The sequence below is a fragment of the Condylura cristata genome, unplaced genomic scaffold, assembly GCF_000260355.1.
Source record: "Condylura cristata isolate star-nosed mole 26May11 unplaced genomic scaffold, ConCri1.0 scaffold00032, whole genome shotgun sequence".
Classification (NCBI taxonomy): Eukaryota; Metazoa; Chordata; class Mammalia; order Eulipotyphla; family Talpidae; genus Condylura; species Condylura cristata.
The window spans coordinates 9,184,964-9,198,021 of NW_004567133.1; the positions used below are offsets into that span (position 1 = coordinate 9,184,964).

The 13,058-nt window shown below is 43.9% G+C and overlaps 1 protein-coding gene across 1 annotated transcript in view; it reads right to left on the reverse strand.

Moving 5' to 3' along the window:
* The window catches only part of OTOA (otoancorin), a 43,515-nt gene that overhangs the window by 1,080 nt on the left and 29,377 nt on the right, over positions 1-13,058 (reverse strand). The window contains exons 23-27 of the mRNA XM_004691717.1: positions 11,659-11,814; positions 5,904-6,046; positions 5,687-5,823; positions 5,097-5,194; positions 2,151-2,346 (exon numbers count right to left, since the gene is read on the reverse strand). Coding sequence (XP_004691774.1) covers positions 2,151-2,346; positions 5,097-5,194; positions 5,687-5,823; positions 5,904-6,046; positions 11,659-11,814 — 730 coding nt within the window. The remainder of the gene's footprint in view (positions 1-2,150; positions 2,347-5,096; positions 5,195-5,686; positions 5,824-5,903; positions 6,047-11,658; positions 11,815-13,058) is intronic.

A 13,058-nucleotide genomic window follows, 5' to 3' on the forward strand; every position in this document is an offset into this window, starting at 1 on the left:
CCTCTGGCCTGTACCCCAGTTCTGTATGCACAAATAAATAAATCTTTAAAAAAAAAATGCAGATTCCAAGCTCCACCCCTGGCATTGACTCGGCAAGTCTGGGCCAGCAGGAACCTGTCGTCCAGCATCACTCCCAGGTGAATCGGAAAATGCACCATCTACACAGGCTTGGTCCCTGGCAGGTGTTCACCCAGCGCCAGCCCTACTCAGGCCAGACCGAGGAAGGAAGGCGAAGGGCATTCACATCTAGAACCTTCAAGGACACCTTTTTAAAGCACCATTTCCACGTTCTGATACGCTGGTTGGAAGGAAAACTGGTATCGCCTCTCTGCTGGGAATGTGGCAGAGCCCACCCAAGTCACCAGCGCTGGTGATCCTGGAAGTGTTTACCCAGCAGACACACTCGAACGCATACAAATTACACAAGGCCATTCCCTGCAGCATTGCTCAGAAGTCAAAAAAATAGAAACAACCAAAATGTCCACACCCAGAGACTTGGTTACAGCTGGTGATGGGAGACGGTGAGCCAGAAAACCAGCAGTTCGCAGCTCCTGTGTAGGCACAGAACTGTCTCCAAGACACATCATTACATGAAAACCGAGAGGCACGGAACGAGTGTGTTGCTTTCATAAACGTGCAGAGAGGGCCCTCCCCGGTGGTGCAAAGGGCTCAAGCACAGCCCTGTGAAGCCATCACAGCGGTGCAGAACCTATTCAATCCCCAGGCAGGGAGCTGACCCACATGGCGCAGCAGACCTCTCTCAGCCAGCCTGCTACTCCCCTCAGCAGTGTGCTTCATCAGTCGGCCTGTTCTGCTCCCCACTCTGTCTCTGAAGAATCTTCTCCCCCCTCACACCTCTGGCCTGTACCCAGTTCTTGTATGAATAAATAAGTCTTTTTTTTTTTTAATGCAGAGAGACCCCATGGGTGTGCACAGACTCTCTGGACACGCTGGAACCTTGCTGCCCTGTGGCCTCTGGAGAAGAAACTGCATGTCTGAGGGAAAGGGAACTTCTCTGCAAACTACCCCAGGCTACTTTGAACCACATACATTACCTAGTGTGTGCAATACAGAGCTTTGTGTAAAGTACTCTAACACTGGAAACCACTTTTTAAGTATATGCCTGTTATGGGTCAATGAAAACATCCTAACAAATCAAAGGACATCGCTTCTGGGTACAAGGGCCACTCCTGGTCCTGTGGCCAGAGAAGCGGCCCTAATTTGTCCTCTTGGGGTGTGGGGGGAAACTGAGGCAGGGACTGTAGCATGGAGGCTTTAGTTCTTTGCTCTCTGGGTATCACCTACCTGTTCCTCTACCTGGACTCTCTCCACCTGGCTGAATCCACCTGCTCCCCAGCATGGACCACCTTCCCAAATGTGCCCTATGTGAGGTACCCCTCCCCCACACACTGCCTCTAGGCCATCTGTGAATATGTCCTCCCGGACCCCCACTCTGGACAAGGACCTTAGGTAGGACATTGGACACAACTGGTTTGTCCATAGCTGTGTCCCCAGATCCTGGCATCAGGCTTAGTGTAGAGTTGGCTCACACCAGACAGGAGTCAAAAGAAGTGGGACAGTGAGGGGGAGGAAGAAGGGAGTGAGAAAGCCAGGAGGGAGGGCAAGGGAAAGAAAGCTCTGTACCCCCCACCCAACCCCATCAGCTCAGCCATAATTCCCCTGCTTCCTTCCTGTTAAAGACAGGTCTTCCAGATGTCTTACCAGATGTGAAATTATTTTGTTCATTTACATAAGGATCTTACCCCTGCTCACCTCAGAATTTTCAGCCCTCTCTGGAAGCTTAGCATAGTTCTGTGCCCAAAACATACTGGTCAAACTTATTCATGAATACTGGACAGTGAGAAGGGGGAGGATGCAGAGGAACCATTGAAATGGATTCCGTCCTGAGAAATTCCGACGCAGTGGGTTCTGGGTGGGGTCTGCCTAGCTGAAGACTTAGAAACTCTCCCAGGGGACGTCAAAGCCCAGCAAGAGTTGAGAATCATTTATAAATGTTTGGTGGGAGGTGGGGTGTGGACTTTTTTCTGAGAATCTCCCAATGACCGTCAGGCTCCACCATGAATCGTAGGTACCTCCCCACCCCAGGCTCGGCACAGGGGTGGGGTACAGGGCAGGGCTGTCCCACTCACCTAGAGTTGAACGCGAAGAGGGCGTCCGGGTGGGGCTGGCGCTCTGGGGCGCGTCCAGCCAGGAGCGAGTCTTGGCGCCATCTAGCGCCCATTGGAGGCTCTGCAGCTGCAACACACTGAGCTGCCGGCGCTGGGCGGGGGTCACGGCAGCAGCGTTCTCCGGGCCCAAGGACGCGATCTGCCCCGCGGACAGCTCCTGCAGGGGGTTGGGGCGGGGGGTGGGGGGCAGAGAGGTCAGGGGCGCCCCCCTCCAGCCTCCTCGAACCTGGCAAACCTGGTTCGTCCTTCAGAGCCCTGCACAACGTTGACACTACCTATGAACGATCTGTGCTCAGTTTAAGAGTTTTTCCCTAAATTAGATCACTCTTCCACTACCAAAGCAAATTTTAGCAGAAACTTCCAAACATGGAAAACCAGAACAACTTGCCATTAGTAATCATTTAAAATAATCCAAAAGAAATAAAACAGTATTAATGAATTCCAGAAAGATTTGTCAAGTGTCTGAATCTGAGGGCTCTTAGAGAAAGGATTTTGAAAGTGTTACAGAAAGTGTCAAAGACATTTCAGTTCCAAACTCAGACTTTCTCTTTAGAATAATCGGACACATTAAAGGAGACTTGAAGTCATGATTTTCTCACTGTGTAGCTTAACGTTTAATGAAATGCAAGGCACCTCCCTGTGAGGAAACACAGATGTGGAGGAGAAAAACAGGTGGAGAATTCATCTCCTATACAGACTCTGATCCCAGTGTGACCACCCCGGAAAGCCAAATCCCCTAGTCTGTCTGCCATCAGCTCTGGGTACAGGAAATCCTCTCGCACACACTATGCCTTTGAGGACCCTCAGCAGGATGTTTTCTGAAGTCACTTGGGTCTGGAGTGAGATGAGCCAGCAGAATTCTGCATTTGTAGAATATCCTCTGAAGTCGTCCTGCTTATTATTTTCTGCAGGATTCTGCAAACATGGGGTTATGTTCCCTTAGCCCTTCCTGCTCTCTGCTGTTCAGGGACATGCTCCCTGGGATCATGACATTCCCTTGCTTACACCTCCCTTGCATCCTCCCCAGGGCACAGATCAAGCCCCAAATGTGACAACGAGGCCTGCAAGTTCCAGGTCCTCGTCTTCTCCACCCCCACCTCCGGGGCATGCTTCATTCCAGGAGAAAGAGCATCCCCCATGCAGTCCCAGGGGGCAGCACCTTTACCAAGCACACCTTCCCTCAGGCAGCTGTCCCCCCCCTTCTCCACCTAGTTAACCAGTCCCTCCAGGTTTAGCATCATCTCCTCCCTCTCACCACATACACACGTGCACACACACACACACACACAGGGTTTGGCTGTTGTTTCATGCCCAGACTTTACATCCACTGTTAACAGAGAGCCTGTATTATAGCAATTACCTAGTTTTCCAATACTGTTGACTTGCAACCCACAGGCCAAATTGAATCTCTAGGCCTACTGCACTGGGTTTCAAAACATAGCTTCAAAGTGCTTGTCGACATTTAATTATCAAGAGATTTCTCATGGAAATGGGGAATTCTGCCTGCTTCTTTAACAAAAGGAAAGAAGAAGAAGAAGCAGCTCTGGCAATACTGGCCCCACATTGTCACACGGCACTAATGTGCCAGAGATGAGAAGAAGCCTCCCTACTTAAGCAATTTAGCTTGGTCTCTACCCAGCCCACCTCACTGCTTTATGTTAGCTTCCAAGCTCCTGAAGACACAACGCTCAACCCCTTCTCTGCTCATCCCAGGTACAGATAACCTGGAGCCAACCACAATCTAGGTGGTCAATGAAAATTTCTGGAATAAACACTTGAACAAGGAAGCAGCCCTAAACTGCACTCCAAACAATACTATAAGGTGTTCAGCAAAAGAAAAGCATCCAGGAGAAGTTGCCTATCCCATGTATTGCACCCCAGAGGGGAAGCTAATAGTCTTAAAGACTGTCTTCCAAAGCAGATTGTGCACCAGTGCTGGGCTGGGAACTGTCCTTGGTGCTGAAGTGCTTCAAAGTCTATCACTCTGAAAAGGAATCAATAAGGTGGCATCATGGGAGTTTGCCCAACCTTAATTGTGTATCTTACCCATTTGTGGTAGACAGAACATGTTCCCAAGTTATATGGGAAGCAAAAAAAAAAATCAGGCTGATCCCTCATTAAAGAAAGACTGTTGCCACTGAACTTCTCCTAATCTTGTACACAGACAGCAAACAAGAACCTCACAGGAAACCCTGCTTACCAACTGCACCATCTCAATTTTTTCCAGTTTATCACCTGTCCTAATGTAGTTCTCTTGATGCTTTTTTGTTAATCAACTAGAATATTTTCACTTACATGTATTTTGGATGAAAATGTATGTAGGTTTACAACTCTAAAATCACCCCCCCAAAAAGTCTAAAAACCCAAAGACTTTCTACTCCAAAGTTTAAGGCAAATTTATTTGCCAGAAAAACCTGATCTGAACTGATGTGACACCATTTATAGTCTCTATTCATTCCAATTACCGTGATTTGTCACACACCCTCACAGAAATATTGTGTTTGCTTACAAGGTCACTGCTGGGGCTGTTAGTTACATACTGTAGATCTACCAAGTGATCTTTATAAAATCTGGAAATTTTATAAATTTCTGAATATATCTAGCCCAAAATGTTTTGGATAGAATATAATCCTGTCATAACATCTTAAATAGAAAATCAATACCACTTGTTATGAAGAGAAGCCAACCATAAAAATAAATATAACAAAAATATAAATTTAAATTGAAGAAAAAAAATTTTAAGCTACAATTATCTTGCAACCCATCCACTGCCGAGCACAGCTCTCTTTAGCCCTGTCAGCAGAAGCCTGGTTGCAAGCCTCTGGAATGCTGGGCCTGCCATCTGCTTCCCTGTGTGATCTGAAATGGGGTCAAGCTCCCATTCTCCTTGAGGAACTGAGTACCTACTTTGAATATCTCATCAGGAAGGCATTTGATTGCTGATGGCTGGAAAAATGGCATCAAATCCTTGTCGAGTATTCGGAGCTCTTCCTTAGTTAATCCAGCTGGGGAGAAAAAGGAATCACAAGGGTTTAGTTCAAGTCTTCAGAATTCTGCTTGTTTTATTAATGGTGTTGCATAATGTACAGATCTGTGTGTTCTAGGCAAACATCATTCCTTACAAAAGGCCCTGAAAATCAAACTGGAGAATCAAGTTGCTTAATCAACTCAGAAAAATAAAATGTGGGTCACATTAGTCCTGATTGGTCTCCCACACCGAAATGTATACCCAGAAGGAGCTTCACTTTATGCAATGTCAGACTGTGTATAAACCTGTTTAGGAGTCAATTCAATCACACCCTCAACCACGTTAGTGTGCACAAGAACCACCAAGCGAGCGTATTTAAAAGCAGATTCAAAGACCCCACCTCCTGCAACTTTAAGTCATGCAGTCTAGAATCTGCCGTAACTATAGGTGTTCATGTAATAAGAGTTCTTTTGTTTTTTTGTTTTGTCTCCATATTTAAGGTTGGAAAGGCAGAAAAAAAGCATGTTACCTGCGATGGTCCCAAGTTCCTGCAGGACAGAGCCAGACCACTCAGTGGGATCTCCAAACACGACTTGCGCCTTCCTCTTAAACTCAGCCAAGACACCGGGGCTGCAGAGCAGGGCGCCAATTCTGGCCACCACCACCCTGGTGAAAAGAGACGGATACAGCATGCTCATAAAATAATCAGAATCCCTCAAGCATCGGCACACTGGTGTTTTGGTTACCTGAATTCTGAGATCCTTATCAATGAGATTTCAGTGATGTTCATAGCACACAGGAGTGCACCAAGTCCTACTAAGTGAAAGCTCTTCAAGTCCTGGATACTGTAGCCTGAATCCTCCAGGAACCCTCGCAGAATAGACTTCGACTGTAAAGAACAGGGAAGGGTAGGAGGTTGAACTATGCAGGCATGATGAAGACCCAAGAGGATAACTGAGCTATTGCAACAGCCTGACTGATGTCTGGGCCGCTTCCCTGCACGCACCCCGCATTCCAAACCTCCCCAGCCACAGCGCCCAGGCTGGCCTGGCTGTGCTTGCAGTGAGTATGTCCCCTGATCTTTGGAGGTGTCTTCAGGCAATGGAAGCTCTTGTGCCCACCACATCTACATTAAAGGAGTGTAAGCCCTATGTCGTGTCTGCTGGTTTGTTTCCTTCAGTTACACATGACCTTCGGCCTTTGGGCACTGAAGTTCTGCATCCAAACTCTTCCAGCTTCTGCTCCCACAACTCCCTGAGCTGACAAAAACCTTGTAATTTTCTGCCTTTTTGTCTTTGCTCAAATCGGTCCTTCCATCTGAAATGGTCTTCCTGCCTCCCCAACAGTTATAATAGAGCCCACCTTTTATTGGTGGCATTCAGGTCAAATGTCATCTTCCTCATGAAGTCCTGTTTCAGTCAAAATGACTTTTTCTTTCTTGACAGATCTATAGATATAGCAGCTCCTACAGAAGTACGTATGCCCCACTTTTCAATTGCAGAGTGTTCATAAAATATCTTGGTGTTGAAAGCCACAAGGATCTCTTCACTGAGTTCTTACTTCAGGAGGTTGGTACAGAAGGTCCCTTTAATCCCAACTCAGTGCCACTCCTGGCTTTCCTGGAGAGCCATCCCTCCCACATTCTTCCTTCATGGGGCTCTTGGAACTACCTGCAATCTGAGCTCAAGGGAAGGAACTAAGCAATCAAATCATCTCTTAGTCTTCAGTGATTGCTTCTTGCTTTAAGCATCTGATCCAGTCCAAACCAAGCATGGACTTTGGCTGAAACATTTAGTAGAGAAGATCTTTCTTCATTTCGGACTGAAACTTGGAAGATAAACTCTTGAATCTAAGAGAATTTACCATATGGAAATGGCCTGCTCTGGACAAGTCAACACAAAGTCAGTTTGAGCTGGGCTTTCTGATACTTGCAACTAAATAAGCCCTAACTGCTTAGATCTGTCTATGCTGGACCTGAGGGAAGAAGCCATGTCAATCCCTTAAAGATGAGCTGCAGGAAAGTACAGCTCTCAGCAGTCACAGGGCAGGTACGAGAAGCTAGAAGAGGACAAGAGCTCACAGAGCAAAGACGGAGAAGAGACTCCTAAGGACCAACATCTCCTGGGTGGGAGAGTCACAGGAACCAGTGAACCTCCCCACCGCCCTTTAACTCTGGCCTATCACTCCTTGTGGATCACGCAGGGTTGAGGAAAAAGTGCTGGTAACAGCTGCAAAGTGCTGTGACCGGGTTCTACATCTCACGTGCTTGCTGCCTTCCCATCCCTCAGGTCTGATCAATGTTCCCACCTCTAAGCTTCCTGGGGTCCCTCATCTCAAGTCACCTCCTTGCCCACTAGCTCTGTGAGCATCTTGTCTGTTTTCACTTACAGCAATTTTCTAAATGTGCACTTTGATCACTCACTTTTCTGTCTCTTTTACCAAGTAGAATCCCCAAAGGGAAGGTCTGTCTCCGGTTAGTTCACTGCCGAATACCCAGCACAAGGCCTGATGCACAGTCAGGGTTCAAGAGGTACTTTTTGAATGAATGAATAAATAAATGAATGAACGAATGAACAAACAAACTGAGTGAGTGATCTACAGAAGTGGCAACAGTTTGCTGCCTTGGGTTTTCCCTTTGGCAAACCACCTTTATTCTTTTCTTTGCACTGCCACAACAGATTACCACGCATTCAGTGGCTTTAAACACATGGTGGCCTTCATACAATGAATTAGTTTCAGGGAGATATCCCAGGCTTCTGCAATCAGCTGGCCAGTGTCTTCATGAGTTGCTCTCAATGATGACAAAGCTCACAAACACAATGGATAAGTTCAATAACACCACATTTAGACTTCAACATCTTTGACCAAATAGGAGTGTGCATCCAAAGTAATAATACTTCATATTTGCTGAACACCTATTATGTGCCAGCACTGTTTCTACCACTCAATACATACCATTCCTTCTCATTCTCACAACCCTACGAAATAAGCATTAATATTATTCCTATTTTACATATGAGGAAACTGAGCCCAGAGAGGTAAAGTAACTCTGCCAAAGTTACCCAGCTATATAGTCCAATAGCTTTAGCTTAAAATCCAGACACTCTGACTGCAGAACTGCTACTTTTAGCCAATGAAGACATCTGGATATGAAGAAAAGATGGAGATTCAAGTTAGCTTCTGAACTTTTCTGCTTATGTTTTCCTAGTCAGATTCCAGTAGTTCACTCATAGCAATGTGTGCTCCCCAACTATCAAACATGCCCATTTTTAAATGAAAGTGCAAAATACAATTCAAATAGAATTACTTGGAAGATGCGGTATTAAATTGCCCTTGCTACTGGAACATGGAAAATGCAAGCTCAGCCTGCAAAGTGATAAGACTAGATACATTTCCCTGAATGTCTGGACAGTGTATATGTAATGATTCCGAGACAATTAATACCAACACTTTTAGGCAATATTAACCTCTGAAAGAAATGAATAGCTGTAAGATTTCAATCTCTCTGTGCACCCCTCTAGCTTCAATAATAGTTTTCCCTACCTTATATAGGTTTTTAAGCTGAACTATCTGTTAATGTAGTTCTTCCAGGTATGACATTAATCTAGAAACATGCATTTAAGGCTTTGATTGGGAGCTAAAGTTGAGGAACTGACTGCAAACGATATATGCAAATGTTAGGTTTTCATATCCTCTTCAAACATACTGATAAATCTCACTGCCATCCATGGGAATTAAAATTGGTGTAAAGGGAAAAAGATACTCTCGCTTCTAAGTTGGTTACAGTTTTCTGTTTTCTTCCAGACTATGGATAGCATGTTGTTAATATTGGGAGGTTGACATTGTACTTCTCAAACCAGTCAAAACCATTTTAGAATCACAGAACCGTGGGATTACAGAATGTTACAGTGGAAGGATATTCATGTTGCTAGGTATAACCTCTCATCCTGCAAATGAGAAACTGTTAAATTCCCAAAGAAAAGGAGTATAATGATGGTGGTGGTGATGGTGATGATAGTCATGGTGGTAATGGTGGTGGTGATGGTGGTGATGGTGATGATAGTCATGGTAGTGGTGGTGATGGTGCTGGTAACGGTGATGACAGTCATGGTGGTGGTGGTGATGGTGATGATAGTCATGGTGATGGTGGTGATGGTGATGATAGTCGTGGTGGTGATGGTGGTGGTGATGATGATGATAGTCGTGGTAGTGGTGGTGTGGTGGTGATGGTGGTGGTGGTGGTGGTAGTGGTAGCATGACAAAGATGATGACTACAGCAATGATGATGAAAGGAGCAATAATTCATACCAATAAAACTGTATTGGTATGAACCATGCCCAAAAGGTTTTACAAGTAAAAACTTATCTAATCCTCATGGCCAGGACCTACAAGTTGCCCAACTCCACAGGGACAAATTTCACACTGTGATCTATTAGGTGTCACCCAGATTTGTGTGACAAGGCAATTCTGATTACCAAAAAAACTCATGATAGTAGGGAACATCACCTGATGTTAGCCTGCCCAGCATCCTTCTCCCTTTGCTTGATACCACCATGCTTTTCCTTTGGCAAACACCCTGTATTCATATCCTCTTATGGCTACCACAAATTAACACACTCACTGTGGCTTGCAACAACACAAATGTATTGTTTTACAGTTCTAGGGGGTCATACATTCTGAAACAGATGAATAGGATGTGTTTCTTGGCAAAATGGGTCTATAAAGAATTCATTACCTTGCCTTTGCCAGCTTCTGGAAGCTGCCTACATTCTGTGGCTCACAGCCCCATCCTCCATCTTCCAAACCCATAGCACAGCACCTTGGAATCTCTCTCTGCCCCTCTACTTGCATTGTCACATCACCTTTTGTATCTGAAACCCCCCTGCCTCCCTCGTATAAGGACCCCTGTGGTTTCACTGGGTCCACCAGCATCACCTCCCCTCCTCAAGATCCTCAATCTTATCTGCAAAGTCCCTTTTGCTATGAAAAGTAATATAATCCCAGATTCAAGAGATTAAGATGTCAACATTTTGCTCGGGAGTCTTTATACAGTCCACCCCATGACTGTTCCCACTCTTAGCTCATGTGGTCAGTAGAGGGACTCCACTGCCTGGCGCTTGCCTGCCCAGACAACACATTTGCTCCAACCAGGGTGATTATTCAGAAGTGGACAAATGCTTGTTTGGGTCAGTGCTGGGACTTTTTCAAAAGTTAATGCGAAACCCTTTGTATGAGGTTTCTGATTAGATAATATATAAGCCTAGTGCTGAAAATGACCATTGAGAGAGAGATGCCTGAGAATACAATCAGGAATTGCTTCGTAATGGGGTGATCTTCTGAGATATCCATCCTTAGGAGATTTTGTCATTTCATAAATGTCATGGACTGTAATTATGCAAACCTAGGTGGTGTCAATTACTACATATCAGGCTCTACAGCACCTCCTTGTTGGGACCACAGTCATACATGTGGTCTGCTGCTGACCAAAAGGTCATTAAGCAACACATAACTGTACAATAAGTTAACTTCTCTCCCAATCAAAATAAATTCTAGAAAGAACTTTCTTTAAATTGTAAGTTTTTCTTTAGAATTTTTTTAACTGTCACAAGAATTGCCTCCCACCATAAGCAATGAGAAAACTAAACTCAGTATGTGAAACTACTGTATTCAGACAGGGAGAAGAGGTCTTTAATCCTGAAACAAAGAAAGCTCATAAAGTGAGTCCTAACACTGCCTTGCTTTCTTCCCAGAGACAGTGGGCAGGTCATGGAGTAGGAAGCCCAAACAAGCCCAGCATCTAGCTCAGTTAAGGATAGAGAGGTCCACATTCAGAGAAGTCAGGGCACCTATGATGAGTTGTAAGGTTGGGGGATAATGTATAGGAGAGGACAAAACTGAAAGGAGAGAAAGTTGCAGAAATCCAGTGAGGTCTTGCCAGTCTTTGGCTGATTACTGCTCTATACATGCAAACAGTGAAATTCCACATAAATATCAGAGTCATCAAAAATCAGTAGGTTAAACAGAACTCAAATGGAGTCAGAAAGAGTTTAACTTTCCAACAGACACAAGGCAGAAGTCTTGAAATACAGAGCACTAGGTAGAATCCTCAGAAGAGTCATGTCACAGCAACAGGGAAAGTTAACCACATATTAAAGGTCACTCTGGACTCATGCTAATCAAATTCAAATAGAAGCTTCAGAAGTATCAAATTAATTTGAAAGTAATTTAAATGTAGTCAGAACACTCAGTATTCTTCTAAGGAGTACAACTAAATCAAGCACTCAACAATGTAAAATTCACAATGCCCATCAGTCAGGCTTGTAAATAGGAAGAAAATAACACTTGTAACTAATAATAAAACAGTCAGTGAAAACAGATTCAGAAATCAAAGTAATGATGGAATTAGTATAAGGATTTTAAAACAGCTATTATAACTACCATAAATATGTTCAAAATTGAAACAGAACTGGGCTACTTAAAAGCTCAGCAACAACAACCAACCTGTTCTGAGGTCCATTCTGTTTGCTGGCTTAGGGAAGCCACAGTATCAATGGAGCTGAGATCCAGCTGGTCCAACTCACTCTCATTAAGAGCCAGAGCAATGCGCCCCAGGGAGATGATATGATGTTCTCTCCAGTAAGTAGGCAGGTCCCAAACCTATAGAGGAAATCAAAGAGCCAAATGAGACTAAGTAGTAGTGACATAGGCTAGATCTCCTTAATATGTAAAGTTCACTTAAAAATCAGTAAGACTAAACTACATTTTTTTTTTTAAAGATTGATTTATTTGTACACACAGAACTGGGGTACAGGCCAGAGGCTCAGGGGCAGTGAGAGGCTTCACCAGAGACAGAGTGGGGAGCAGAACAGGCAGATCGACGAAGTACACTGCTGAGGGGAGCAGCAGGCGGGCCAGGAGAGGTCTGCCACGCCATGTGGTCACCTCCGGGGCAGGCGGGAATCGAACTCATGCGGAAGTGGCTATTAGATTCTCAGTGCTGTGCTTTAACCCGCTGCGCCACCAGGGAGGGCCTAAACTACATTTTTTAAAGTAGACAAAAGACATGAACAGGAAATTTGTAAAAGAAGCAATAAGCATATGTTTAAAAGTTCACTTGTTCCAAATTAAAGAAATGTACATTAGCAACAATTTAAAAATATCATGATGTTGGCCAATCATATCAATAAGGAATAAAAAATTGATCATTTATAAGGTTGGAAAGATATGGAGTAAAGGGTACCTTCAACTGCAACTGTTGAGAGCATAAATTCATATATACACTTTAGAGAACAATTTGGCTATATGTATCAAAACTTTTAAAAATATTTATATACTCTGCCCAAGAAATTCCATTGCTAGGAATTTAGCCTAAGTATATGATATAAATGTTATAAATGTCCAAAGAAATATGAATATGTACCTTGAGACATTGAAAATATATAAACAACCTAAAAGTCTAACAAGAAATTAAATAAATAAGGACCAGCTTTAAATGAAATATTACATGGCTATTTAAAATCCTGACTTTTTTCTCATATGGAAAATATGCATTGCATATTGTTGAATGTGGAAAGCTAGCAACTGAATAGTAAATGAGAATGATGCTATTTTTGTTCCACGTCTACATGAGTACATATGAAATATTTAAGGTATATAAATATACTTTATACACATATGTAGAAGTGGGGAGCGTCAGGTGAATATACTAAAATATCTTCTGGGTGAAAGATCACAACTGATTTTCTTCTTCAGTTTTTAGAGACTTTTTACAATAAATTTGCATCACTTAAATAATAAAACTATAACTATTTTTTTTATTACAAAGTTTATTTTTACATCATTTTGCACATTTTTTTCCCATCTCGATTGTAATCCCCGCGGGTTTCCCATCACCAAATCAC